This window comes from Pithys albifrons, chromosome 4 (genome assembly GCF_047495875.1).
Source record: "Pithys albifrons albifrons isolate INPA30051 chromosome 4, PitAlb_v1, whole genome shotgun sequence".
Lineage (NCBI taxonomy): Eukaryota > Metazoa > Chordata > Aves > Passeriformes > Thamnophilidae > Pithys > Pithys albifrons.
In genome coordinates this window covers 25205049-25231374 of record NC_092461.1, presented here as the reverse complement: position 1 = coordinate 25231374, position 26326 = coordinate 25205049, and the positions used below count along the sequence as shown (strand labels likewise).

At 35.8% G+C, this 26326-nt stretch overlaps 1 protein-coding gene across 2 annotated transcripts in view; it reads right to left on the bottom strand.

Moving 5' to 3' along the window:
- Nucleotides 1-893: 893 nt before the first annotated feature.
- The window catches only part of MARCHF6 (membrane associated ring-CH-type finger 6), a 47606-nt gene continuing 22173 nt past the window's right edge, over nt 894-26326 (bottom strand). For both annotated transcript variants that reach the window (XM_071553688.1, XM_071553687.1), the window contains exons 11-26: nt 23481-23539; nt 22884-22964; nt 22203-22271; nt 22007-22081; nt 20563-20697; nt 19981-20100; nt 17877-17977; nt 17040-17177; nt 15115-15316; nt 13252-13321; nt 11816-11997; nt 10294-10428; nt 8219-8308; nt 6653-6785; nt 5566-5701; nt 894-2985 (exon numbers count right to left, since the gene is read on the bottom strand). In XM_071553688.1, the coding sequence (XP_071409789.1) occupies nt 2895-2985; nt 5566-5701; nt 6653-6785; nt 8219-8308; nt 10294-10428; nt 11816-11997; nt 13252-13321; nt 15115-15316; nt 17040-17177; nt 17877-17977; nt 19981-20100; nt 20563-20697; nt 22007-22081; nt 22203-22271; nt 22884-22964; nt 23481-23539 (1817 nt within the window). In that variant the 3' untranslated portion in view covers nt 894-2894. The remainder of the gene's footprint in view (nt 2986-5565; nt 5702-6652; nt 6786-8218; nt 8309-10293; nt 10429-11815; nt 11998-13251; nt 13322-15114; nt 15317-17039; nt 17178-17876; nt 17978-19980; nt 20101-20562; nt 20698-22006; nt 22082-22202; nt 22272-22883; nt 22965-23480; nt 23540-26326) is intronic.

Sequence of the window (26326 nt, the reverse complement as noted above, 5' to 3'; positions counted from 1 at the left end):
ATATCTACTGATCCATCTTGACAGTTCTTGGATGAAGGCCTGTGGAACAACAGCATTAGATTCTCAACACCACAAAGGGGATACAATTAAGCCAGTACACACCTCCAACCGCTCCATTCGAGATCCAAGGTCAGCACAAACTGTTGTCAATGAGCACTCACACACAGACACACAGACACACACACTCTCTTTCCCACTTGAAGAGTAATATAAGCCCACAGCATGCTGTATTACTCTAGCACAAATGGAAGCCACTGGCACAGCTCTCGTGAGCCATCCTGTAACAGCCACTTAACTTACATGCTTAGTATCATGTTTTTATGCCAGAGGAGGACTCAGGGCACAATAAGGCAAATCACTGAAATCTAAAACAATAAAAAAGTACTGTTATTTAATTCTTGTTCTATACAACCTCCATATTCTTTCCCAAAATGTGTGAAAATAAGGAGATAAGGAGATGAGAGATTTTTCTAAAGTTCACAATGGACAGTTTTGGAAACAAAAACAATCTTGACTTCACCTGACACCTGTAAAGCAGTGCAAACACCAGCATAACAGTTGGATTTGAAACCAGTTCTCCTTAACAAAGAGCGAATACAGATAATGTAAGCTACATCAAAATAGCTGCAGATCACATTGCTTAACTGGCCCAATTCTCTTTTTTCTTTTGTGACTTGTAAAATAACAGTGATAAGAAACAGCACAAAGGCTTTTTCTTAATAAATTTTAATATTAAGACCAATTTGTCTGGATAAAAACACAGTTACAAGTACCATACTACTGCAAATTCTGCATGATGCACAGTAGTGCTCGCAATAGTTGAGTGACAAGACCATTTTGGAACTGCTTGTGAAAGATATGTCAAAGACAGAATCTTAGCATAAGTAAGAATGTATGTTACCAATGAATTTATTATTTTGAAAATATATTTGTCCCACAATGTACACCACTGTAAATAGTCAGATGCAATATTTATGCACATCAAAAATATATGGGGTGAATATATACTCAATTTAGCATTAAGTCAGCAACAGTGAATGAAAGAGAAATATTTTGGCTATTTTTCTATAATTTCATTTCACTGAAAATTTCCTAATAAATCACTCCAAAGGGTAGTATTTGTGGTTCAAAACCATCAGTACAAAGGTAATTCTGTAAAACAGTATGAATCTGATAGTGACAGCCCGATTCTTCTGCCACTAGATTCAGATGCATTTGGCTTGTGCTCACTGCCTTAGAACGAGTCCAGACACCAAAAAAAATTAACTACCACCATCACAGCCTGGACCACATTAGCTCAAAACACATCAGATCAGAGATGCAACATCAGTAAACGGAGATGACGCTTTCAAAGCACCTGCCAGATTCTCAAGTATTAATTATATACACACATGGTTAAGTGCAGAATACTGAAGGAGAGTGTACTGAACAGTAAGTTAAATATTCCACTGATTTTCTCATTACTGCAATGGATATTCACATTTCCCACATTAGTCTAGGAAAGATACTGCAATCTAAGCATGTGACTTGATGCTACTTAAAGCTTTGTGATACTGTTATGTATTTTTTTTATCTACATAAACCCCCCAAACATTACTGCAAAAGAACTCTTATCTACATATAGAAATAACAGACTTGATTTGGTGGCTCTTGTTTGACTGTGCTCTTGCAAAGAAAGAAATATGCTAACTTTTCCTTGCCTGTTTAACAGCATTATGTATTTTCCTGCCCCTCAGGCAATAAATGGTACATGATAAATCACTTCCCTCAATATTATTCCCATAAAAATTCACAGTGAGCAATTCTGAGAATTTTTTGTTTTTTGGTTGGGTTTGTTTTTTTTAAATACTTGTGCAATATAAAATTTATACTACAATTTTCAACTTTGGTAACTTACAGAAAAAAGATTTCAAGCTCTTTAACTAAGGACCAGGTCAGGATGTTGTTTACACTATGCACTTTCATGCTGTGCAAGCAACATCACTTAATGTTCATTGCTTTTCTTGAGGTCCTGAAAAATTCTATTATTGATAAGAAATTGGTTACAATTTAAGTTATGAACATATCTAATTTTCCTTGATACCTTTAAATGCTTCCATCACTTAGCCTTAGCAAATTTTTACTTACTGTTTCAATTCATGACATCCTGATCCCAAAGCCAACCCCCAACCACCCCCTTCAACCAAACAGAAAAATCCAGCTGAGCTTCAACAAGTACATCTGAATTCTCAGAAGAGGAAATATTTTCTTGATTTAACAGCAACTGTACAATACTACAAACTCCGACACATGAAAAACAATCAGGCAATAGAAAAATGTACAACAGCTTTGGTGTTATACAAAATAATAAAAAAGACTGGACAGCAAGATACATAGTTCAGTATGTTCTCACCACAGCCACTTCATTGCTGACTGCAAGTTATTTACTTTTGATATTCTCTGTGGCCTTTCCATTCATGAAAAATCATACTGTATTACTACAATAAGAACTGTTATGAACACCATAAAGTAAGCTCCAAATTTTATAAAAACATCTTGCCTCTTTGCACTATTGCTTTGTGGCACATTGTCAACAGAACAGCAGTCCAAAATAAAGTGACAACTAGATTTAATAAATTAATATACTTTTTAAAGATGTACAATGCACATTCTTTTTAATCCAAGGTTTTAGGGTGTCAGGATACTTCTATTTACACATATACAGATCTCAGACAGCATTCATAACATCAGACAATGCAGATAAGGACAGAGCCTTAACTGCTATCTGCATGCTGCTAACAGAAGCCAAAACACTGCTGAGAGTATTATTGGGAGAGATATCCAAAGACAAGAAGAGTCTATGAAAAAAGGACATGTAAAGGCAGAGGGAAGGTCAAGATGTTTAATATGACCATCTATTCTTGTGAAGATTGAGGTGGAGTTGTTGATGTGCCTGGTTTACCAGACTTCCGTTCGTAATTCACAAGGCGTTGTCCAACAAGGTACCTGGGGGATTACAGTAAAAATAGTGAGAAATTAACACAATTTAATACCATTTGGCAACACAAATCCACTCTCTCTCCTTTGCTGCACAAGTAGCTTTCTCATTTCAACGAACATTATTCTATAAGTGAGCCCTCCTCTATTTTAATTGTCTTCAACCACCCTCATCTTTTTTCTCAACATTCAGGCATCTTGTAATGGAATACAGGCATTACAGGTTTGTGTTTACAGCCTTAACTTTGGTGGTCATACAATTCAGACATATACAAGCTGAATGAAAATATGAAATAATGAGGTGTGTTCACAGTATTTATATACCCAGCCCCTTTGCTGGATCATACTTTTGTGGACATCTTTGCAGTGTCTGTTTGAGCTTGTCCCACTTGAACATCTGGGACAACAACTCCAATATAAAACAAAATCAAAGTGCTAATGAGGTTCTTCTAAGTTCAAAAACAAAACTGTCACATTACAAAACATGTATTGAGTAAAGCTAAGCAAAGCTCAGGTCCTATACCCAATGAAAAAACACCCTTGTTCAAAAAAATTCAGTATTGTAAAGGGAAAGAAAATATCCTAATGCTACTCCCTGTCAAGCTTAAGAGGTGCGAGCTTCCTTTATTTAAATTCTGTTTTAACATCATGTTATGGGTTTGGCCAGGTGGGCCTAAACTTAGGTTTTAAAGTTCAGCTAGGCCTGGGATTGTCAGCTGATTTAAGCTGGGCTGAGCTAGCTAACAGCTGACCTCTTCTAGCCAATAATATTGTATTCCATACCATACTACATCATCTCAAAGGGTGCAAAATCCAGTGTGTGGGAGTGGCTTAGTTAGTTCCATCATGGCTGCACTAAGAGGAAGACATCTAGCAGCTCCTCTACTATGCTAGGCCCTGCTTCTGTTGCCTCTGCTTGCATTTTGTTTGCATTCAGGGAAGTAGAAACATCTTTGTTGTTACTCTTTCTGTTTCTTGCTATGTGTCTCTCAGAGTACTTACAAATCTAGTGTAATAGACTTTGCTTTGTATTAATTGGGGAGTGGGAAGTTATTCCTTGTTATATATATGTAGCTTGTGTAAGTGTGTGTTATATTGTAGTTTCCTCTTAATCTTCTCCTTTCTGTATAAATACATGTAGTTAGTTCCAGCATAAACCTGGTTATAAAAGTTTTTTTCTCTCTCTCTCTCTCCCTCTTCTTTTTCCCTTGGCTGGCTGGGAGGGGGAGGAACACTTTTTCTCTGTCTTGGACAGTTGGCGTTTTGCCAGCTCAACCCAGGACACATCACATCATCTAATTAGCTTGGCAGTTTTTGTACGTTTCACATTATTCCTTAATTGCTCTATATCACTGATTCACACTCTTACTTTTTGCTACCTGAATTCCTTTCTGTGCTTTCTGCTTGTGTGCTGGTTCTACACGTGCAAGAGCCACACATACCTATGAATTCTTCCCCTAAAAGCTGTGTCTCATCTACACAAGAAAGCAATTTGTAACATCAATGCAAGTTGCAATTCAATACCCCTTCTGCCTGAAGGATACCAACATTTAGCTTGAAACCCATTTGTAAATACAAACACTAGCTACAAACACTACCAGAGGTCAAATACTACAGAACATGCTATGAAGGCAGGTGGGCACAGTAGAAGTTAAATCAGCTGATGAAGTAAGAGGTGCCAAAATATAAATTAATCTGCTGAGAATTTAATTTTAGTTACAACTCTTTTAATACTGCTAGGTGTTATTTATTTCACATTTACACCAAACACTCAATGTATCAGTCACTTAACATTTAGGATTCAAATAAGTTTATTTTAGGTTTGTCTCCTTTTGTAGTCAATGGAAAGCAAAATTGTTATAGGCTAACTCAGGACATGAATACAACCAAAGTCACTTATCCCTTTTCAATACAAAAGAAGCCTAGAAGATTAGTTGCTAATTTTCTAAACAACTAACATATAATTAGGGTAACAACAAAAATAAGGTAGTAAGGATAACACAAAAGAAAAGCTTAAAAAATAAACAGGATAACTGGAAATAAAATGGGGAAATTATTATTTTATCAGGCATCTGAGTAATACAGAGTAATAATTACTGAAAACATTTGAAAACCATACAAAATTTCATAAGGACAAACTCTGAACATTCTTTAACACGTTAATTGGACCAATGAGTAGAAAGAATAAGAAAAACAGTTATGCAGAAAAGGTTGAAGAAATGCTTTAATAAGAAGCAGATTATGACACAATTTTACTTCCAGGTATGTCATAATCATGACATTCACTTGTCCTTCAAGACTACAAAGGAGGAGAAAACAAGCAATCAGCTTCATTTGTGGTAGAACACATTCATGTTAGACATGGGGCAGTGTCTTCCTTCTATAAAGACAGTCTATTCCTGTGTTTGCCTACCACAGAACCACAGATAAAACATTTGCCAAGAACAGTTTAGGTCTGTCTCAAAGGGCCATTTGTCTAGAAACTTCTTAAAATCCCTTTTAGTCTCAAGTGTCCGCAATACCTGATTTCAATCTGAAGTTATCACAATTTAAACTGGAAAAATTAAAGAGCCCACACCAAATACTCACTTGTCATTTTTAATATGTTCATAAAGGCGCTTGAACTGGCGGACTTGGAAGGACAGAATTCCCATCAAAACCACCACCATAAGCAGGAAGGGGTAAATCCGTCGCTGGACCAGGTTTTGCATTTCAGCGGTAACTCCTACAAAAGAGGACACAACCCCTACATGATCTACCATTGCTGAAGCAACCCATGTATTTCTGCTTCTCCACCTGCTTCTGTACTTCCTTTTTACACTGTAACTTGAGTAGAAGGGCTGCAAAATAAATTGCATGTCCATTTATCCCAGAGATCCAACATGACAGCTGCTGTTCTTTTTAATCTGAAGCACTAAAGCAGACAGTTTTCCACTAGCACAGTGAAAATCCAGTTAAAAAACAGGGTTTATCAGTTCTTTTTGCTTATTTACTTCAGTATACCTCGTATCAGAAAAAAGTTGGTGCAATAGAAGTCTCTGTTCAAGTAAGGCTGAAGGATAAAATGGGACTTCTTGAACATGTTGTTAATATCAAAACTATCTACCAAAAGACAACTGTTGATGGAAAAGCTCATCTACCCTGGTTCTAATCAAATTATTTCCCTCAATTATGAGGAGACAGGAAAGTCTGAAAAAAACTTCTATATTTAAATTTTGCATTTTACTTTAATACTATTAACAACTCAAAACAAATCCAGTATTTTCACCTGTTCTAAGCTTCGTTTAGAATCTGACAAGTTAGAAAAAGATGGCCTCAGATGAGTACAGCTCCTAGAGAAACTAAAATTAAAGTTTGATTGTCCGAAGATAAAATGAATTAATCATCCCTTTCTGAAACTACCTAAATACCTGTATTTCTGCAGTCCCATACTCCTGATGTATTCTGCACTTAGCAGCTAGTCAGCATAATGCACTGCGTTTCCCAAAAAAATGCCATACTGTTAAGACAACACAGAAATCCTTATGCATTTACATTTGTTGTCCGAACAGAGGAGTTTTTTTGGTGAGGTTTTTTTTTAAAAACCAACCCAGAGCTTGAAGTTTTATTGCTACAAATCTATTTCCCCTGCTGTAACCCATCAGATGATAAACAGATATGCTGAATGGATACATACCTAGTAAAGGTACAACCCCAGAAGCTATGATGTATGGTACACACAGGGAGAGTAACAGGACAGAGATCACGGGTGCTGCCAGTTTACGGATGATGAAGTGCAGGTCAATGTTACGAATCCCATTTGCATATACCTAAAATGGAACCAGTTGGAAGTAGAATGGATCAATCACAAAGCCTTGCTTTGCACTTACACTAGTAATTACAAGGTTTTGCACAATTCTTCTTATGAAAGGAAATGGGTGTTCCCAACTCGAAGAAAGCCATGATGGCCACAGCTGTATGAGGAAAAACTCTCTGCCAATCTACATCATGAAGGTTCCAGGAAATCATTTAAAAGGTGCCTAAAATACCAACTTAATCTGGAATAATGTTGTGATTCAGCTGCAGGAATACAAGGAACCAGCTAAAAGCTCATTTAATAGATGTGCAGACAGTGGTTTTGTGGGTGACTTGGGATTGCTCTGTGCTGTTAACTTGCTGGAAGAGGATCCTGTGTACACTGACAGGATTAATTTATTAAATTTGGTAACAGGCAGAAAATAGGATTTTATTTTGTACTTGGTGGGGCAGACCAGAGTCTCTGCATTTAGTCTGTGCCTGAAGAAAGGGCCTCCACAATTATTAAGTTTCTCCAGTTACTACCAGAAACTAAGGTCAAAACATAATTAGGTGAAGCATGGGAAAAGACCAGTTTTGAATGGCTACAACCTACAGCTGGATAGTGCCCTCTGTCTCACAGCCTGGATGAAACTGTTTCATAGGATGGCTCAGAAGAGTGTCTGATGGCCCATGGAGAGCATTGAAAATGGAAGGAAGAGCCATGTTATGCATCAAAAGGTATTCTCAGAAGTAAGACTACATATCTGCAGCGGGGCAGCTAAAGAGATTTAATAACTGGGACTGTGTGCTAGACTTAACTCAAAAGAGGCACCTTGTGTACAGAGGCTGGGACATGCACCACAGTCATCACATACAGTGCTGGGCTCAAAAGTCACCTTCTGGCAAACAACTGAGATACTTCACTGAGATGACAAGCACAGAACTTAAAAGTTATAACCAAGAAAGAAATACTTCTGCCACAGGAAACAACTGGCCATATGACTTGGAACTGCTCACAGAAACTGTTCTGTCTTGCTTAATAATCCAAGGGGAATGGGAATAGTGTCTTTCATATGTGCTAATCCATGAATAGGGTAATCTTTAGAGCTCCAGAGAAAGCAAAATTCTCTGTTCTTGAGTTGTGGATGTAAATAACGTTCAGTATTTGGACACACTGACTTCAACTGAAGAAGTCATCATGTTTCTTTCTCACTTTAATACAAACCTGAAAAGTTGCAAATATGTATACAGAGCTTTTCTTGATTTCAGCTTTCTGAGGTTTGGTGTTTTATTGTTAAGTGTACCTTAATGGATTAGGCTATACAATTTAAAAGGTTTCTACAAGAGCAGTTTAGTTTTACTCAATTACTCCATTACTGCAGGAGTAACCGTATTCTGATGCACACATTCAAAAAACATTAAAAATGTATTATACAGATCATTGACACAGACAGGGTTTCCCTACCTGTTCAATAACAGTTTTCAGCCACCACTGGGGACCCATCAGTGTTATGGCAGCAATTATTTTGGCATGCAGAACTCCAAGAGCCCAGTCCTAATTTTGTAAAAATAGACTGTTAGCATTAATGTATCTTAAAAAAATCAGACAACCAAAAGGTTTTCGAGCAGTTTATCTTACTTATAAATAAAGATATAATTACTTTTTTATTTACAGGGGACATAGTTTAAAAGAGGTGACATCATCTGCAAACTCCTGTTGAAAAGAGAATGCTCTCAAGCTTAACTGATGTCTGTCAAATGAGCTCCCTGGAAGCAGGGCAATCAGTACAACAATTAAACCAAAAGCAAATACAAACCCAACTCATTACACTTACATAAAGCAATAGACAAACATTCCAGTACAAACTAATCAACATTGATAACATTTACCTAGAAGTATGTTATTTTGATTCCTTTAAAAAAAGAATAGAAACAAGATGGAGAGAAGTTCACACACATCAGGAAGCAAGTTTTTTCCCTTCTATTAAATTTTATTTATTCACAAAACCCTACCTGATGTGAGAAAAGCTAAACAGAACAAGGTGATGCTCTTCATGAAAAAACCTCGCACTACTCAGAAGAAAATTTATGTTTCAATATAAACTGCAAATGTTATGGCATGGCATTAAGTAATGTAACTACTGGCTTCTAGAAAACACCTTATGAGTCAATCCTTTCTGAATGGCAGATATTTGTAAAAGATTTCCAATAAGAGCCATCAAAAATAGAATGCAAAATATAGGCTGACAAGGCATAATAAAAGCCTACAGAACTGGTAAGACTTAAGACATCATAGACTAATCAACTCTCTTATAGGGAAATACATTTTCTTTAAACAATTATTTTCAAAAATTTAAAAAATTGTTACAAAAAAAGTCAGTGTTAAAGTTGATTCATGTTTACTCAAGGATGTAACCTTTGAATAACTCTATTCTTGTTTGTGAAAAATGGGAATTATTCTCAATTTCAATACCTCCTTGCTAATTTAGAACAAGTCTCAAATCCCTCTAATCCAGTATTTTGAGGAAGCTGTGTCACATGAAAATAAAACTTTTCAGTATACTGTATTTAAAAATTTTAAAGAACCAATGTACAAAAGTCAAAAACTTTTAGAATCTCTAGCATTACAAATTCTTTCCAAAACTGTTTGAAAACCATGATCATCTATCACTGCAATTACCATATGTCCTGATTTATTAGTCATCTACTCAGATACCTCAAAAATAACGGAATAATTAAATTAACAGTCAAATTGTTCTTTGTATTGTGGCTTCCAAACATTTGGATACTGAAAGTAAACAAAAGCTTCTCTGTGGGCAGCTTGTAAAGTCACTATCCGTGAACACTTTCTTGTTATTTAGTAAATGCACTCTAGATGTGTTTTGAGTTATGGTTCCCCCCGTTGGGTGTCTGAGTTAGGAGTTCTTTCACAATTCAGCCTAGGTGATGGAAGCATTTATCACTCAATCCATTCTTCTACATATTCTCAGGAAAGAAGTTTGCACAGCCTGTGAGACTTGACTGAAGAATAACAAAACACAACTACCTCAAAATCTTGTATTAATGATTAGACATCTCAACCCAAACCCAGCATGATCCTAAAGTGTATCAAAATTCCATTCATAGTGTGCACCATCACTGAATTAAAACCTTTTAAGGAAAAAAAGATCAGCTGAATCTCCTGCTGCATAACTGTATGCAGAAAGCTGTCCAGAAAGGTCAGGGCATGTGGATACATACAGCTATACCAACTTCCTACACAGCTTTACAGTGATGCTACTGAATAAAGTGCCTAGCTGAGCTGACCACTGAAACGCAAAGATCCTCTGATGTCACCTCACAACAGTTCAGCTTTTCATACTTTAATTCCTCAGCATATCCTTTTGGTTCAGTTAATTCCCACATCCAGACTTGGCTGCCTTTTCTCTGCCACACAGAAACATATTTATGGAAAATGCTGTGAAGCATCAAATCAACATGAAATAACAACACCCATAAAGTCCTTACATCAACAGAAGCAAAAGAACAGGAACAACTGACCTGCCAAGGATAGAAGAGAGGCGTTTGATCCAAAGGAACTCTCAGTGGTGCAACGATGACCAGTTCAAACAGAAGTCCGAGCAAAAGTGGAACCACACCAGCCAGCAGGATAGCCACTATTAATGTCTTCATTATCTAAAAACCCCCAAGACATTTTATTAATATATTTATTTAATTAATATATTTTCCAGAGGATTCTTTGTTTAACCTTAAAAAAATATAACATAAACTACATAAACACAGAGCTCTGGTGAAAAAAAACCCCAAACCTACACAGATCTTTAATTCATATATATACACCCCTAGAAATAATTTTTATTACACACATAGTTTTGCAACGTAAGTTTTCAAGATTCAGTCCTATTCCATACCCCCCTCCATAAAAAAAACCCAACTGTGCCTATGAATGTCCGTATAGTTCAAAGCCCTAAAATCACCTTTGTCTGTTCTCAGTAGGGAACACTAACCAATGGCACTTCACTGTATTGCATGTTCTTGTATGTTGGAAAATTGGAGAATTTTTCCAAAACTATTTTTTTACCCAAAGAAAACCAAATCTTAAAAATGCTGTCATTATGTGGTATATGACTGAAAAATCAAAGACTCAGAATACCATGACTGAATCTTTCTTTATTCTAGAATTGTCTTAATTTACATGCATCATATAAAACTAATCTGCCTTAATTAACATGATTAGAGAACAAGTAAAGAACTATATTTTGGCTCTGAATTCTCTTAAAGAAGCTTAAGATTTCCTAAATCAAAATGATGGGTGTTTGGTAATTGTGGTAGTACATGAAATACACACACTTCTCTTCTGTCTGTAATAGTTCAATAAGCACATAAACATGTCCATAATGACGTATCATTTATGCTATGAATGTTTACACTAACTATACTTAGGCTAGGCAAGAAGTCTACTGTAGAAATCCTCAAAATCAAAACCTAGATAAAAAGCTGAGGTATAAATTTGCTTTCACAGTGAGAACCTGAACTCTCACAATAAAAGATACTTTCTTTAAAAAAAGTAATTTGAACAACACAAGATCTGACATATGATAAAGATCTTTCCAAAAACACGCATCAAGCTACTTTGTAGACACATGTTCATCATCATCACCTATCAGCTTAACCAGTTGTTTTTTTTTTAATTTGATAATGCCGTGTTATTAAACAAATAATAGTTAAGCTTCCAGGTGTTATGTGTAAATAGTCTTTGAGAACACATAAAGCATGGGATAATATAATGCAACATACTCACCTTTAAAGGAAAACAGAAAAATATATACATACATATACAAATATATATACACACACACTTAGTGACACTGATTGCTTAACACTGTGCTAAATGGCTTCCAAAAGCAGATTATGCAGTAGGAAGGGAAGCTGTGAAAGCTTCAAAATGGACTGAAAAGTTAAATGTGATGTATATTATAGAATGAAACTTGTAAGCAAAAATGAAACAAGTTTCATTAGCTACTTTTTTGATAATTCAGTAGAAGTTTTTCTTGAAACTCACCATGAGAGACCATTCTTTGACCTTCTGAAAAATCACTCTGCGACCTTGTGGCATCCAGGCAACAAGCACAGTCACTGCTCGGATGGTCAGCCAGCAGACATAGAGACCACAAGCAGCTGTGTACAGTTCGTGGATTTTGGCAGTCCCCGTCCAAAATGACATGAGCCATCGGCCAGCAAACACTGAAAACATAAGCATTGTTAAACAGAGCAATGCTTTTTGATTTGTAGGGAAGGATGCCTATTAAAAAAAAAAGCTTATCGAATTTGTTGTTGAATATCAATGCACAAATATTATTCATCATAAACCAGTATTTTGGTATTACACCCATAATGCACAAATGTGTGAAGGACTATATAAATAGTTTCAGATATGATGTCAAATACATACATAGAAATTTTTTTCCCCTAAAATTTATGACAACAATATGACATCAACTACATCAAAACAAAGCACTGAACACAGCAGCATTCAGAGCCTAAACACTAATCTTCAGAACCGCAAAGGCAATGATGCATCAGTACATAAGATTGAACTTAAATTGTATGAACTATGTTTGGATCACTTCACTGCCTCAGATAACTTTTGAAGACTTAGTGATGAGGCTTCTGAAGCTCTCTGACAGAAATAGGAGACTCATTTGCTACAGTTCATTTCTTAATAGTGTCTCCATTCACTAGTATTACAGAGGAATTAATTTATGTACTACTATTAGAATAATTACAAAATTTGTAACTGATCTCAACACATTACTGATTTTAGGATCACTAGTACAAGGAGGCATAAATTACATGATATTAGAGCAGACAGGTTAGAAATTTGAAATGAGTTTATATGTTTTAATTTATTCCAAATTATTAAAAAAACCCAACAAATTGCTTTTGATTTGTTCAAGTACTTATTCATACATATACAAGCCACTTCCCAAAATCTCCCAGTAACCTGTCAAGGTCATAGAATCACAAAATATCTCAAGTTGGAAGTGACTCATAAGGATCATCAAGTTCAACTCCCTGTGCCTCACAGGACTCAATAATGATACCTTCAGAATTTTTAAAGAAAATACTGTAGAAGACCTGGTAACAAACTACGTCTTTTCCTTCTCTAAACAGTAAAAAGCAAGTGCAAGAGTTTCAGTTCTCTTTTTCTCTCAATTACTACTGAGATTGTCTCAGCACTTGGAGCCCTGTCCTTAAATGAAAATTATTCTACAATATAACAATGGGAATAGCAATCTCTGTCATTTCAATACAGGCACCACCACTATCATTTAGGTTTTTAGATTATGACAACTTGATGATGCACTATTAAAAATGAGACAATTTTCCATGTTTTCTCCTTTTAACTTTAAACAATGGTTTCAAAACACCTGCCATTGTTGAGCATGGCAACATGCTGAGTTGTTTCTAATCGCAGTTTTACAGTAACAGACTCACCTGGTAAGGTAAGGCAGATAAGACTAGCAATCAGTAATGTTATGCACATGAAAACAATCAAAAGAAATATCTGAAAGAGATTAAAAAAAAAGGGAAAAAGTTTTTACAAAGTTACTTAAAGCCAAAAAGTCTGATATAAAAGATACATCAATCTATAAAGGCAGCTAAACTAGAATGCTCAAATACCAACTGATGTTTCACTGTATAAATAAATAAGCAGTAAGAAACCTACCCATTGTAAATGCAGAACACCTACAATGCTGTGTATTTCTTTCTTAGAGTTTGCATCAGCTGTCCCAAATGTAAAAATTAATATTTGAATCTAGCATGATTGAAGTTCTGTTAGGTTACCTTAAAGAAAATCATCTCTTTATTTTTGCATTCATCAGCACCACCCTCAGTTAATCCTGAAAGGTTTCTAGCTCTGTATGCCAGATGAGCAAGACAGTGGTTTTATAAGGAAACCCTTGCTAAGAGAAAGCACTTCCAGATGTCCTCAGGTTTACAGGACCAGAAGATGACAGGGAAGCTGGTAACTCCTTAGTCAGGTTTACATCTTAACAGAGAATTATCGTGTACTTGACTTCTTTAAATATGTCTCAAGCACCCTGTGCTATGCAGTTATGCTCCATTAATCAAAGCCACACAACAAGCAAGCTTGCTATGGGAAATTTAACAGCTTATCATAACAGACAACTGAGACAAAGTTAATTCTGTATCAAATTTTCCTTGATGAGACTTTAGGGCACAAAGCAATGAAACCTCAGAAGCAATACCACAGTGTCATAGCATTAGCCATTACTTCTGTTCTTGAGCTATACCTGAAACTACAGTAAGTGAGCTGTGTAGGAAGTTTGTGTTTGATTAACTCAGAGCTCTGGTAACAACAAAGTAATTACCTAGTTTGACCTGTGTGGGGGGTGACAGTGAGTGCATCCCTTAAGGAAAGCTGTTTGGAGTACACCTTAAAGAGATGAGAGCTACCTGTGGTGTGTGTGTGGCTTGTAGCCAATGAGAGGCTGTGGTGTATGTAAGGTGAATTGGTTAACCAGTAATGTAGTGGCATGTTGGATGTGAGAGGGCATAAAAGGTGTGGATGTTACTGAGTGAGAGTCAGATCTCCTAGGAGAGAGATGATGTAATAGGAACTTCTAGGAACTATCTACTACTTCTATGAGCTGTGAGGAACTGTCTGTTATCTATCTTGAATAAACTCTCTAAGTTGTGAGCCTTCTGATCTAAGCCTTCTGATGTCTGCTGTGCCTGAGCTCTTCTGACTGCCATCCACGCTGCGCCCTTGCTCAGAACTAAGAGGTGACCCCAATAGACCTGTATATTATTTTATAAATTTAAGAATTTGCCAACAACATCTCCTTTCTAATTTTAGAGAGTCAGAAAAACTTTCAAGTATTGTAACACCTTTCTATGTTTAATGCAGATGCAACAGAAATTCTCTCTTTAGTTTCTTATTAAAGCAAAATAGTTTAAAATACACTTCAGCTACAAGACCAGAGTATGCCCCCTTGAAAGCCATGCCTTGTTAGGGGCAATCCTGAACTAGCTGTTTGATGGGGGTTACTGTATTTCTCTCTATTACTAACCATGAAGAGAACAAGACGTGAACTAATAGGTAACAGAAAACATATATGGGATCTATAAATAAAATCATAAAAGTTACAAGCTGAAAAAAGCTTTACGTGAGAATAACTGTAAGTCTACGTTTTAGAAAGATGCAAACCATACAAAACATGAAACAACATGTTTTGACTTTTGATAATGTGGGCCAAATCTTTCTTACAAAAAATACTCTACATATTCTTCAAATTCCTTTTTGTTTCCTCTTTATGTGTATGTTATACCTACCCTGAGTGGGAATTTTAAAGGCCTGCGATAAGGCTGGAAACCCACAGGTCCGCCTTGTTGAAGTATGGCTTGATGGGCTGCATGAAGACCTTCTCCCACAACTGGAACGGCGTTATTATTGCGAGCATGCTGGTTATTGGGTTGCTGATTTGCATTGTTTTCATTCTCTTCCTGGTCACCAAGTAGGTAAGAATGAAGATCCCTGTAACAATCGAAATTTCAGTTTTGTTCTGTTTGATATCAGTGGGAAGTTTACAGAATTCTGGTCTACCCAAAATAGGTACAAGCTCTACAAAACTTGTACAGGAGTACTGGCAGAATCTGGATAAAATAAAATAAGCCTTTTTCTGATAATGTACTTAATGTCATCATAAACACAGAATTTAGAAGAAAAATGTTAGTGTGGATGCAGATAAAAACAGCTGGAATACAGTCACAAGAAAAGATCACTGATCTGTTTGGTTGCTTTAAAAACATCACCTGATATTGAAGTGGCTGTGCATATGAAAGGAAAAATTGCATTGCTTTTTCAGTTCATGTAAGCACACAACTCTAGAGACAGCTTTTATTTTACTGTTAATAAGCTATATTGGAAAAACTTGCCTTCAAACCCAAACTGTACAAGGACAGTAGGGTATTGCTTTGGAAATGTTTTCCAAAGTACAGAGGCAGGCAAAGTCTTTCAGGATTCTACATGGCTCAAAACCTGTTCACTTTCTAAGAACATCAATCCTAGAAAGAGCCAATCTACTTTAAAAAACATTCTGTTGAGTTCCCTGCATATGTCATTAGCAAAATTTGAGTCTGATTGAAAAACACCCAAATCCAATGTGAACATTTACAAGTTAATTTTCCTCTGCTTTAGCAGAGTAAGATGTGTGCAGATATTGGCAGTGAAAACATTTTCATAGCAGTTTGCTTTTTGAGAAAAACTGAGGAAAAGATTTTCACCTTTGTTCAGCTAAAATTTCTGAATAGGTAATTCTCAACTCTTCTAAACAGCTGCAACAGTGGAGAAAGAAAAGCCATTCCTATCATCATCTCCAAAATTCTCTTGCTATATCACACTTAAACACCATTAAAACATGGAAAAATTAATAATATTAAAAAAAATCTTCAAAATGCAAAGAACAGGGGGTGAGGAGAGTTTCCTCATGAGAAGCTAAGTATTTTGGATTGCACTGAAGAAAAAAGTCTTTCATTCAGTTTCTCAGACGTAACTTAGCAAAGAATAAATCTTGATCCTTGTAGTGGCAACAATTAGCATGACATGGTTGGAGCATGCCAACATACTCTGAAGTTAAACTGAAAGCTATACAGAAACAAAATCCACCTTATTTTTTCCTTGACTCATTTGTCAAACAACAGATGAACTAAAAAAAAATTTCAGGTGCTAAAACCCTGCCTGGCAGTATAATAATTCACTTTCTCTGACAGTTTTATCCTTCTTTACAGACTGAAGTTTTAATTTTAAAATCCCCAATTTAAAGTTGTTTGCTTTTTCACCTTACTGTTCTAAATAATTTTTCTTTTTTTTCCCCCCCTTCTTATAGGAAGAAATGTAAGAAGTGCACAAGAAATTTATTTAGATGACTTACGGAAATGCTCTGCTGACATTTATCTCTCTACTCTTTTCATATAATAGGAAGTTATCAAGATATTTGTCATGCTTTGACAGATTTTTTTCACTAAGCAAATGCTGTAATAGTGTACCAAAAGAATTAGTTGTCAAAGACCAGTCCAGAAGTAAGTACAACTACTGCTTAGAAGAAAGAAATCACTCCAAGTTTTTCATCATGTCTTTGTCTGTAAAATAGCTATTAAAGCTATTTGTTGAGATAACTTTCTTGAAAACATGCTGCCTTCATGTTTGAAGGCCAAATTGGACACAATGGCTGTAGCCAATTTTGGATCTCTGTACTTACAGCAAGTATCCAGCAGTAACAGTCCATGCTCTTACAAGACCTTTCAACCACTGTCTTGTATGTCCTTGCTCTAGCAAAGCTGGAAGCACCACCTGAAGCAAAAGGAGCTCTAAGGACAGTTCACTTACTGGAGCATCACTAGAAACAATGGGAAGAGCAGGAAGTCAAACATGAGGAACACTCTGATAGGAATCCTTTACAATGAATCATACTAACACCACTGCAATACAAAAATATATTGGGTGCCAACAGGAACAGTTCTGAGTTTTTACAGACATTTCTCCTTATATACCACCCTGAGCAAAGATTAGGTGTTCATGAATATTTAGGCACTTCAGTGTAAAGAAATTAAAGAAAAAACAATCAGAAAGATTGTATCTGAGAATACAACTTGCTTTTCTATTTTCTTCTATCATCACTTTTTCAATTATTATTTAGAAACAGAAAGAAACTGCTACCATTAAAAAGAAATACAGTTACAGATATTATTTAGTAATGATAATCAGAAATGAGTATGTTAAAACCAAACATGAACACAACTTCACTATCAAAAAGCTGAAAGGGTGTTTTGAGGACATAAAACCTCAGATAGTTATCATTACAGAAGTAATACAAAATGAGTACTTTTATTCTTCTTAGTAGCTTTTCATTTGACAGACTGTATGATGTAGCCATGTCCTTTACCTTTTAACTACCCTAGAACAATGAAGATTAGATTAATTGAAAACAAAATAACATAGCAAAAAAGTGTCACACGAATGGTCAGAGAGGACAAATACGCTTTTCCCAGTTATAGGAAGATTGAAAAAACTCATCTTTTTAAAAATAAATGCTTACCTGTAGAGCATAACATTATATGGAAGAAAGTTAGGCAGGAGGTATTTAATAATGCGTATAGGAAGCCAGAGCATGAGCAACACAATTGATCCAAAGACAATCTGCAACAAGAAAGTAAAAAAGTTAGCCCAAATAGCAGAAACAACCAAACCTTGTTTACCTCCCACCTTTCTGACACATTCCCTGGGTTAGCCCTGGCTAACAGCCCAATACCTACCCAGCTGCTTGCTCATTCCCCTCTCCTGCTGAAGGGGAAGGCAAAACAGAAGAAGGCAAGACTGAGGTAATGACAGTCACATAGAGAAAGCAAAAGATGTGCCCACAAGCGAAACAGTAGCAGGAATTCAGTCTCTACTTCTCATTGGCAGACACATGATCTGCAGTTATCTTCCTGGGAAGTCAGGAAGACAAAAACCATAACAATGAATAATCCCCTCTTCCTCGTTTCCCACAGCTTTTACTGCTGAGCATGATGTCATATGGCATCCCTTTGGCCAGTCAGGGTCAGCTGTTCCAGGTGTACCTCCTCCCAAGCCTCACCTTATTCACTGGAGGGGTGAGGGAGCAGGCAGCGCAGGGAAGAAAAAAAGCCTCGCTGTTGTGCAAGCACTGACCAGCCCTAGGCAACAGGTCTGTGTTAGTAATGCTGTTTGAGCCTCTGTGAATTAAGTCAACTCCAGCCCAGGCAGACCAGCACATTATGATGCCCTCGCCAAACAGGACTGTGACTGAATAAGCACTGACTGGCCTACTGACAGAGCAACGTCAGACAGCTCTTCTTTCTTCCCCTTACCCAATACCAGGGTTAATAATTTTATATTCCTCTAAGTGGCTGACTTTTCAAGCAACTTGTTGAAGCATCAAAAGATCGTTCACTTTCTATCTTCTCACATTATAAGCTAACTGGAAAAACAAAATTTAAGTAGAGGAGATAAGGTGCATGAAGACCATGCACCTTATGTGTTTAACTATGTAGAAAAGAAAAACTGCATCACATTCTTCTTGAAAATTAGTATTTTATGTTCTACACAAGACATTTCTTAAAAATATTGAGAAAGAAACAGAACTTGAAAGGTGCGATTTATTCTATGAAATGGAAAGGTGTAAATAATTACCATTCTGGGTCCTATATTCTAACATGAGGCTGGTAGAAGTTCTAAATTAATTAGCTAAGCAACCCAAAAGGTGAAGTTCAAGTAACTGCCAGTTTCAACACAGTGTGAGAACGTATCTCAGACTATCAGTAACAAGCAGATCTTTGCTTTTGGGCCACCTGCTGTGACATGAAGTTTCAGGCAACTGAAGAATTATGATTAAGTAAGAAAATGCTATGAAGGGTGGTCAGGTCAGCTCTACTCAGGTACTGAAGAGTCCTCCAACAAAACTAAGATCTCTTTCAAGACTTTCACTGCTTCAAGCATCTCAGGTGTAGTAATAAAGTACACAGAAGAATGTTTCTGGTGTGTCAGTTTTCACAGTTGCCATGACATTTATGTCAAATACAGTCTGAGACTCCTTCCCTTACTGCATGCTTGGCAAATTGCAGATAAACAAGCAAAGGGAAAAAATTTTCATTGCTTTCAATGTCTTACAATGATAATCTGGAAACAGACACCATTGACTAGATCAACAGAACCCAATTCAAAATTAAACTAGAAAGATACTCTCCCCCGCTGCAATGTTTTAGCTGAATTGACACATAATGTTTACTGCAATAACTGAAGGCATCTGAAAGAGTTATATGATTTACAATATCCATAATAATAAACATTTGTTGTCTGATTACACAAACATTTTCTATGATTTAACATAAGCAGAAAATATCACAGAAAAATTTGTTTTGAAAGGGACCTTTAGAGTCCAAACAACCCTCCCCAGCCCCTTGGAGCTCTGCTCTGAGCAGACCCAGTTACGTGAGGTTGCTCAGATCCTCATCCAGTTAAGTCTCGAGTATCAGAAGATGTAGATTCTCTGGGCAGCCTGTTCTGGAATCACTTCACCTTTAGGGTGAAGGTGTTTCTCCTTAAATACACAATACTGTATGTAGGAGCCAACACAGGAAATCTTCTGGGCAAATAAAGAAATCTTTGAAAAAAGTCCTTACCACTGATAAGATAAACCTCCTGAGATGTCTATAGATGGGCAAGTGAATCATTTCCTGCACGGGATTGAAGTCTGGATCATTCAAATTCCTGAGAAACCATAAGACACCAGGTCTCAATACCTGAAGCAGGAAATAGAAAACAATACATGAAATAAAAATCTTTGTATTCTTTGTTGTTCATTTTGAATAACACTGCTGCAGAAAATAACTTTTTACATAATAGGGATATTTGTTGAACAATATCCAACAAAATGGCACAGAAATAGAACAAAGGAAGTGTCATAGAGAAGTATAGAAAAAACAACCAAATACAAGCTTAATTTTCATGTATTGACCAGTTTTAAACAATTAAAATGTATTTAGATTAATTTGAAGGCAACACCCAGGTTTAAGGACTAAACTAAAAACCTCTAGGTAAAAGATACTCTAAGTCATAATTTTCCACTGCAGTAATTAACAGCATGGCCCTTTTTACAAAAGGCTGAAATACAATATATACACACAGCACAGCAGCAGCAATACTCAGTTCACCATGCAAGCCCCTAAATATGTTACATACCCATCATGTTCTCACAGACTTACCTCTCTCAGCAGAAGAATGAAGGATGCAAAATAGAAGACATAAACCATTCCAACTAACCAGTGCAGAAACATTGTGGTACCTGGGGCAGACTGAAAGCTCAATTCTCTGTCTTTCAGAGTGGCATCAAACATCTCCTAGAAGACAAGCAGGAAACAAATGAATGAAATTTGGCAAATATCTACAATTACTCATTTTGATTACTCTAGTTCATATATACTATTAAGCATAATTTAAATGCCTTCCTCGTGTTAAAACATAAATAACTATAGCATTTAATTAGAGCAAAAAGGTAATAATTTGTGATAAAAACAGTAAATAAAGATCAATTTCTGATGAATTTATTTCTTAAGAGAAGAAAGAAGTAGAAAGAAGTAGAAAGAAGTAGAAAGAAGTAGAAAGAAGTAGAAAGAAGTAGAAAGAAGTAGAAAGAAGTAGAAAGAAGTAGAAAGAAGTAGAAAGAAGTAGAAAGAAGTAGAAAGAAGTAGAAAGAAGTAGAAAGAAGTAGAAAGAAGTAGAAAGAAGTAGAAAGAAGTAGAAAGAAGTAGAAAGAAGTAGAAAGAAGTAGAAAGAAGTAGAAAGAAGTAGAAAGAAGTAGAAAGAAGTAGAAAGAAGTAGAAAGAAGTAGAAAGAAGTAGAAAGAAGTAGAAAGAAGTAGAAAGAAGTAGAAAGAAGTAGAAAGAAGTAGAAAGAAGTAGAAAGAAGTAGAAAGAAGTAGAAAGAAGTAGAAAGAAGTAGAAAGAAGTAGAAAGAAGTAGAAAGAAGTAGAAAGAAGTAGAAAGAAGTAGAAAGAAGTAGAAAGAAGTAGAAAGAAGTAGAAAGAAGTAGAAAGAAGTAGAAAGAAGTAGAAAGAAGTAGAAAGAAGTAGAAAGAAGTAGTTAACTCAAACACTAACAGACTCTATATAAATTATAAATCAGTTCAAACAAAGTGGCAGTGTGGTGGAAGCAAATTCTCTTAAGTAAAATTCTACTTCTGCTAAGCCTGGAAAAATTTTCTCCATTTGAAATTAATCACTCAATTTTTTTCAGGACAGAAAAACTGTCCTTCTCAATTCCAGGCAAACACAGCACGTATCTTATTCAAAACATAAAGGGACTGGATAACAATTTCACATAACTGGTGACATAAAGACATTTATTCAGTACACAAGTTCGCCTGTAAGCAAGCTCATTACCACAGTGGTCTTTTAATTGCAGTAAAAAGGATTATATTCTTATTATTTTAGCAACAGCATGTTAATTTGTATTTAGTTAATGTGAAGAAAAACAAAATTATCATTTCACAGTACCTAAAAAACCCTTTCTCTGTGGAAATGATGTTTATAAAACAGAAGAGTGTTGTCAAACTCATATTTAACAACTCTCTTCTCATCAGAACTTTTTGTTTTGCCTCAAATATAAACAGTGTTAAAAAAGCTTTTATCCCATTTACTTCTGTTCTTACCAAGGAACAAATATCCAGCCACCAGCCACAGATGAGAGGAAACACACCGATTTCAACCACCACTAACAAGGAAACCTTTGGGAAAAGAGAGAAAAGAACAACATCCCACTAGTTTAACAAAAGTTGCTAAGAAAATAATAATGTAAGCTAATATTGAGAGCTTTTTTTGCTCCCTACAAAAAAAAATTAGGATTACCTTGACAACAATATAGCAAACTCCCAGTAAACGACGTGATCGCTGGAACTTAACAAGTGCTGCCAAACCCTGAATACTTTGTCAAGAAAATAATACTGAAAAACATTTTATAACAGTTTAATTAACATGAAACACTGTATTACATGGATTTTAGCAACAGGAAGTTTTATAAAAGACAGAAGTGAAATAGGAAGTATGTACTTTAGCAGGGTGGTATTATAAAAATGGGCTGTGACTCTGGAAGTCGCGATCTGCTGTCTGGATAACATCACCTAAACATGCACCTTAAATAAATACATACATACACACACAAATAAATAAATACATAACTAAGTAAGTAAGTATATAAATACATAAATACCCTTCTTAAATTAAGCGGCCAAAAGTTGTCTCAAGAAAGAAACACCTTCCTTTGAAAACATCTGCCACGAATAAGCAAGTTTCAAAACTGAAGACCAACTTTAAATAGTAGCTTTCCTTTCAATGCAGTCTGAAACAAATTCTCACCTTTTCCAAGAAAAGCCAGATGTGTATTAAACTTTTTTCTTCTAATTTCACCAAAAAAGCAGAGCAAAATGTTAATTTAATTGCACCTGCATCATGTCCATGCCTCCTCAAAATGCAGCCAGAAAAATGCTTTACCTGTAAATCTGAGCCCAGTCACTACTGCCAAAAGGATACATGACAAACAATCAGAGTCACTGCGAGCAGAACATATCCCACTATAGTTGTAATCAGGCCTTCAAAGTGAGATGCTTGAACCTGAAGGTAAGAGGGGAAAAAGGGAAAAGTTTACCAGTCTCTTAAAAAATTACATCTCTCTTTTATGCAATTAAGGCAAATTCCTCTTCTCAAATACACAAGAAGAATGACAAGTTTCTCTCTGGTTTTTACATATTTGTTTCATAAATGTATGAAACAGGAAGTGTCACCTTTACACTATCTCACTTCTCCCTTCCTTTCCCTACTTCTTATCATCTACTATGAAAATTACTTGGTACCCAAAAATGTATGCAAGGAAGAAAAGGCTGTTAAAAAACCCCAAGACATAAGTATTTTTTGTAAAAGCAGGAAACCTCTCTTGAAATGTAAATAGTGGAGAAAGAGGGAAAGAATGAGGACATTTTTATTCATAGATTCAAAAAAGTTTAAGAACTAATACTAATACATACTCCAAGTTACTTTTGCAATCACAAAGTGAAAAGATGCTACAAGAATATTGTGATTAAATAAACAGTGGCAGGTTTTTGCATTTTGAAATTATAGAACCATACTCACATATTCCTCAAAGCCCAGGCCAACAATGGAGAAGTGACCAATGTGGTATGGACAAAATGCTGTATAAAATGTAAGCAGAAAGAAGGAAAAAAGGTCATGAAAACGGCTAAATGGAGCCTTATTTGCAGGATGTGTATTGTAACATGGTAATAATCCTAATTCTGATCAATTTTATGAAAACGACTAAAAAGAAATTACATTCTGTGCAAATATTTGCAAGTGTTAGAATTTTACAACTTTACAAACACTGAAAATCAGATCAGAATTCACACAAAGATTACAAACAAAATAAAACTACACAGAATAAGAGGACAGTCTTTTCCTTCTTAGTTCATCTTGCAGTGCATAAATTAGTTCAATTTCTCAGCTTTATGCACTAGGCTGGTCTCTGTCTCAGACTGCTGTAAGAAGCTTTTCTGCATATTCACTGTTTCCCATGCACTAAAGGACTTAAGCAGCCATTCCATATCCCCATGGCCAGACAGGACTTGGTTTAGCAAGGCTTCAGTTCCAGTGTTTTAATTCTTAAGAATACTGTGAAAAATGCAAGCCCTGCAGGAATTTTTACAGGGAAGAAGAGGGGGAGAACGATGACACTCCAGGAAAGGAATGAGGAACAACTTTTACTTTGAATTAATATATTGAGAGCTGTCATCATTCCTGAGAACTCTCTTGACAATTCTGAGGTTTCAGGGGGAATGCATTAAAAAGACAGCACTTTCCCCATTTTTGGACACCTGTGTATTTGAAACAGGAGCAAGTTGTTTTAGATTCCTCTGTGGTCTAACCAAGCTATGAAGGAGTGCAGAATTCAACACCTTTTTTTTTTCAGGAGTAGAGGGAATCAGTATAAAGGAAAGGGGCTGCAGTAGCAGCAAGCTTTTCTTTTCACCTCTATTGCCTTCACTACATCATGATAATCCACGCTGGGAACTACTTACACTAAACATTCCCTTAAATTAAAAGCCCAATGATTTTCTCTCTCTCCTCCCCACTTTCCTATGACCAATATGTAAAAAACCCAAACAGAAACAAAACAACAACAACACAAAACCAGCTAGGAAAAGACTTAGCAGGACACATACTGCCCTGATCAATGATCAGAAAGTTTTAATTTATGTCCGTTTCAGAGAAATAAAGCAATTACTGGGGAAGAGCAAAAATAAGATAAAAAAAGATAAATCAAATAAAAATATAAAGGGGGCGCTTGATCTCTCCCTGGCCAGCAAGAACAAGTGAAATAAACCTGAGATGAAAGAGATCACACACACAACTCCTACAGATATCACACTAATGACTTAAAAGTTGTATTTCTGGACAGGGTTTTATGAGAATACAGTGCACAGTTTATCATGATTTTAAGTAACTTTATTTAAAAGTGAATTTCTCTGATATGCCTTTAAAGAAAAAATCATAAAGGAGTACAGACTCCTTTGTGAGTAATAAGATGAGCTATAGAAAATACTAATTATGTTCAAACGAATTAATTTGTCCAAAGAGAATTTCTGGACCAGTAATTAAGGTTCCAAATGCTTTCCTTCTATTTCTATAAAGCACCTCCTGTGACATTTGAACTCAACAGTAGTGAAATTACAAATAACTAGAGATTTGACAGCTGTAAATTAAGCAGTATTACTTAATGGGAAAGATACTCCAAATAGGCTTGACAGGCACATATTAAATTTCCAGACCTCCCGCTTGCTTGGGAAAATCACTCCCTTCTCTTCTCTATTTGTTAGTTTCCCACTTGGGAAGGAGCAGGTACAGCTACTCAAAACACGTCTATATGACAACCTCATTAATTATTCTTATTACACACTTATTATTGAATTTTAATCTACAATTTAGAAATTCCATGGTTATTATCTACTTAATAAAAATGTCTACATTTTACAGCAGCTAAAAATTCTCAATTAACTTCTGATAACTACAGATTAGAATAATTCTCAGACAGAAATAATTCAAGTATTTTCCAACTTGTATTAAAACAGTTATAGTTCCTTGTCAATTAAGCATACAAGACACCAATTCTTTTGATCTGGTGATTCGTTTCAGTATTTAGATGCTCAAATCACTGGTTCAGTGTGATGAGCTTTACCCTGCCTGCAAAAGGTTCTTATCTATAGTATGTCTTCGGTTTTTCAGCCTCAAATCCTTCTGCCAGGAAAGATCACTGAAAATATCCAAAGCAACATAACAAATTCCTTCCTAAACTGATCGTTCAGAGCAAGTGAAAATTTGGGGTATTTTTGTCTGGTATCTCTCCAAGTGCACAAAATGCTCCATCTTTTCACTGAAGTGCTGCTAATTCTATACACAGAGGTGTGCCAAATTACCAACACTAATGAGGCTGAGCACCACAATCCAAAAGCCTCTGTTAGCAGAGAAATTTCAGAAACTCTCAAGAGGAGCTTACAACAATAAGGCAGGTCTTTTTATAATATTTTAGATTTCAAATGAATAAGAAATATATACCTACAGTCTGGGTATTTAAAATTTTTCTAAAGTTGTGACACGTTTATGTCCAAGAAATTTTCCTAGCACTAACTATGCATGGAATCAGAACAGAAAAATATTCCTATCTCTCATTAGAAATAGAAAGAGTCTTGCAAACATTTAAAGTTAGGGTTCAGCTTCAGCATCTACAGGAGGAATCAAAAAAAATGGAGAAAAAAGTGCCACTGATTAGAACTGTTTTCTAAAATGTAAGGCAGTCTAAGTTGTATGAACTAAGGAAAGTTGTTCTGTAGCAATTCTGGATACAAAATAGAAGCATATTTGACAACCCTACATAGTCAGCTACATTCTTGTGCACCTCTCTCCCAATACTGAACTTCAAAAATGGA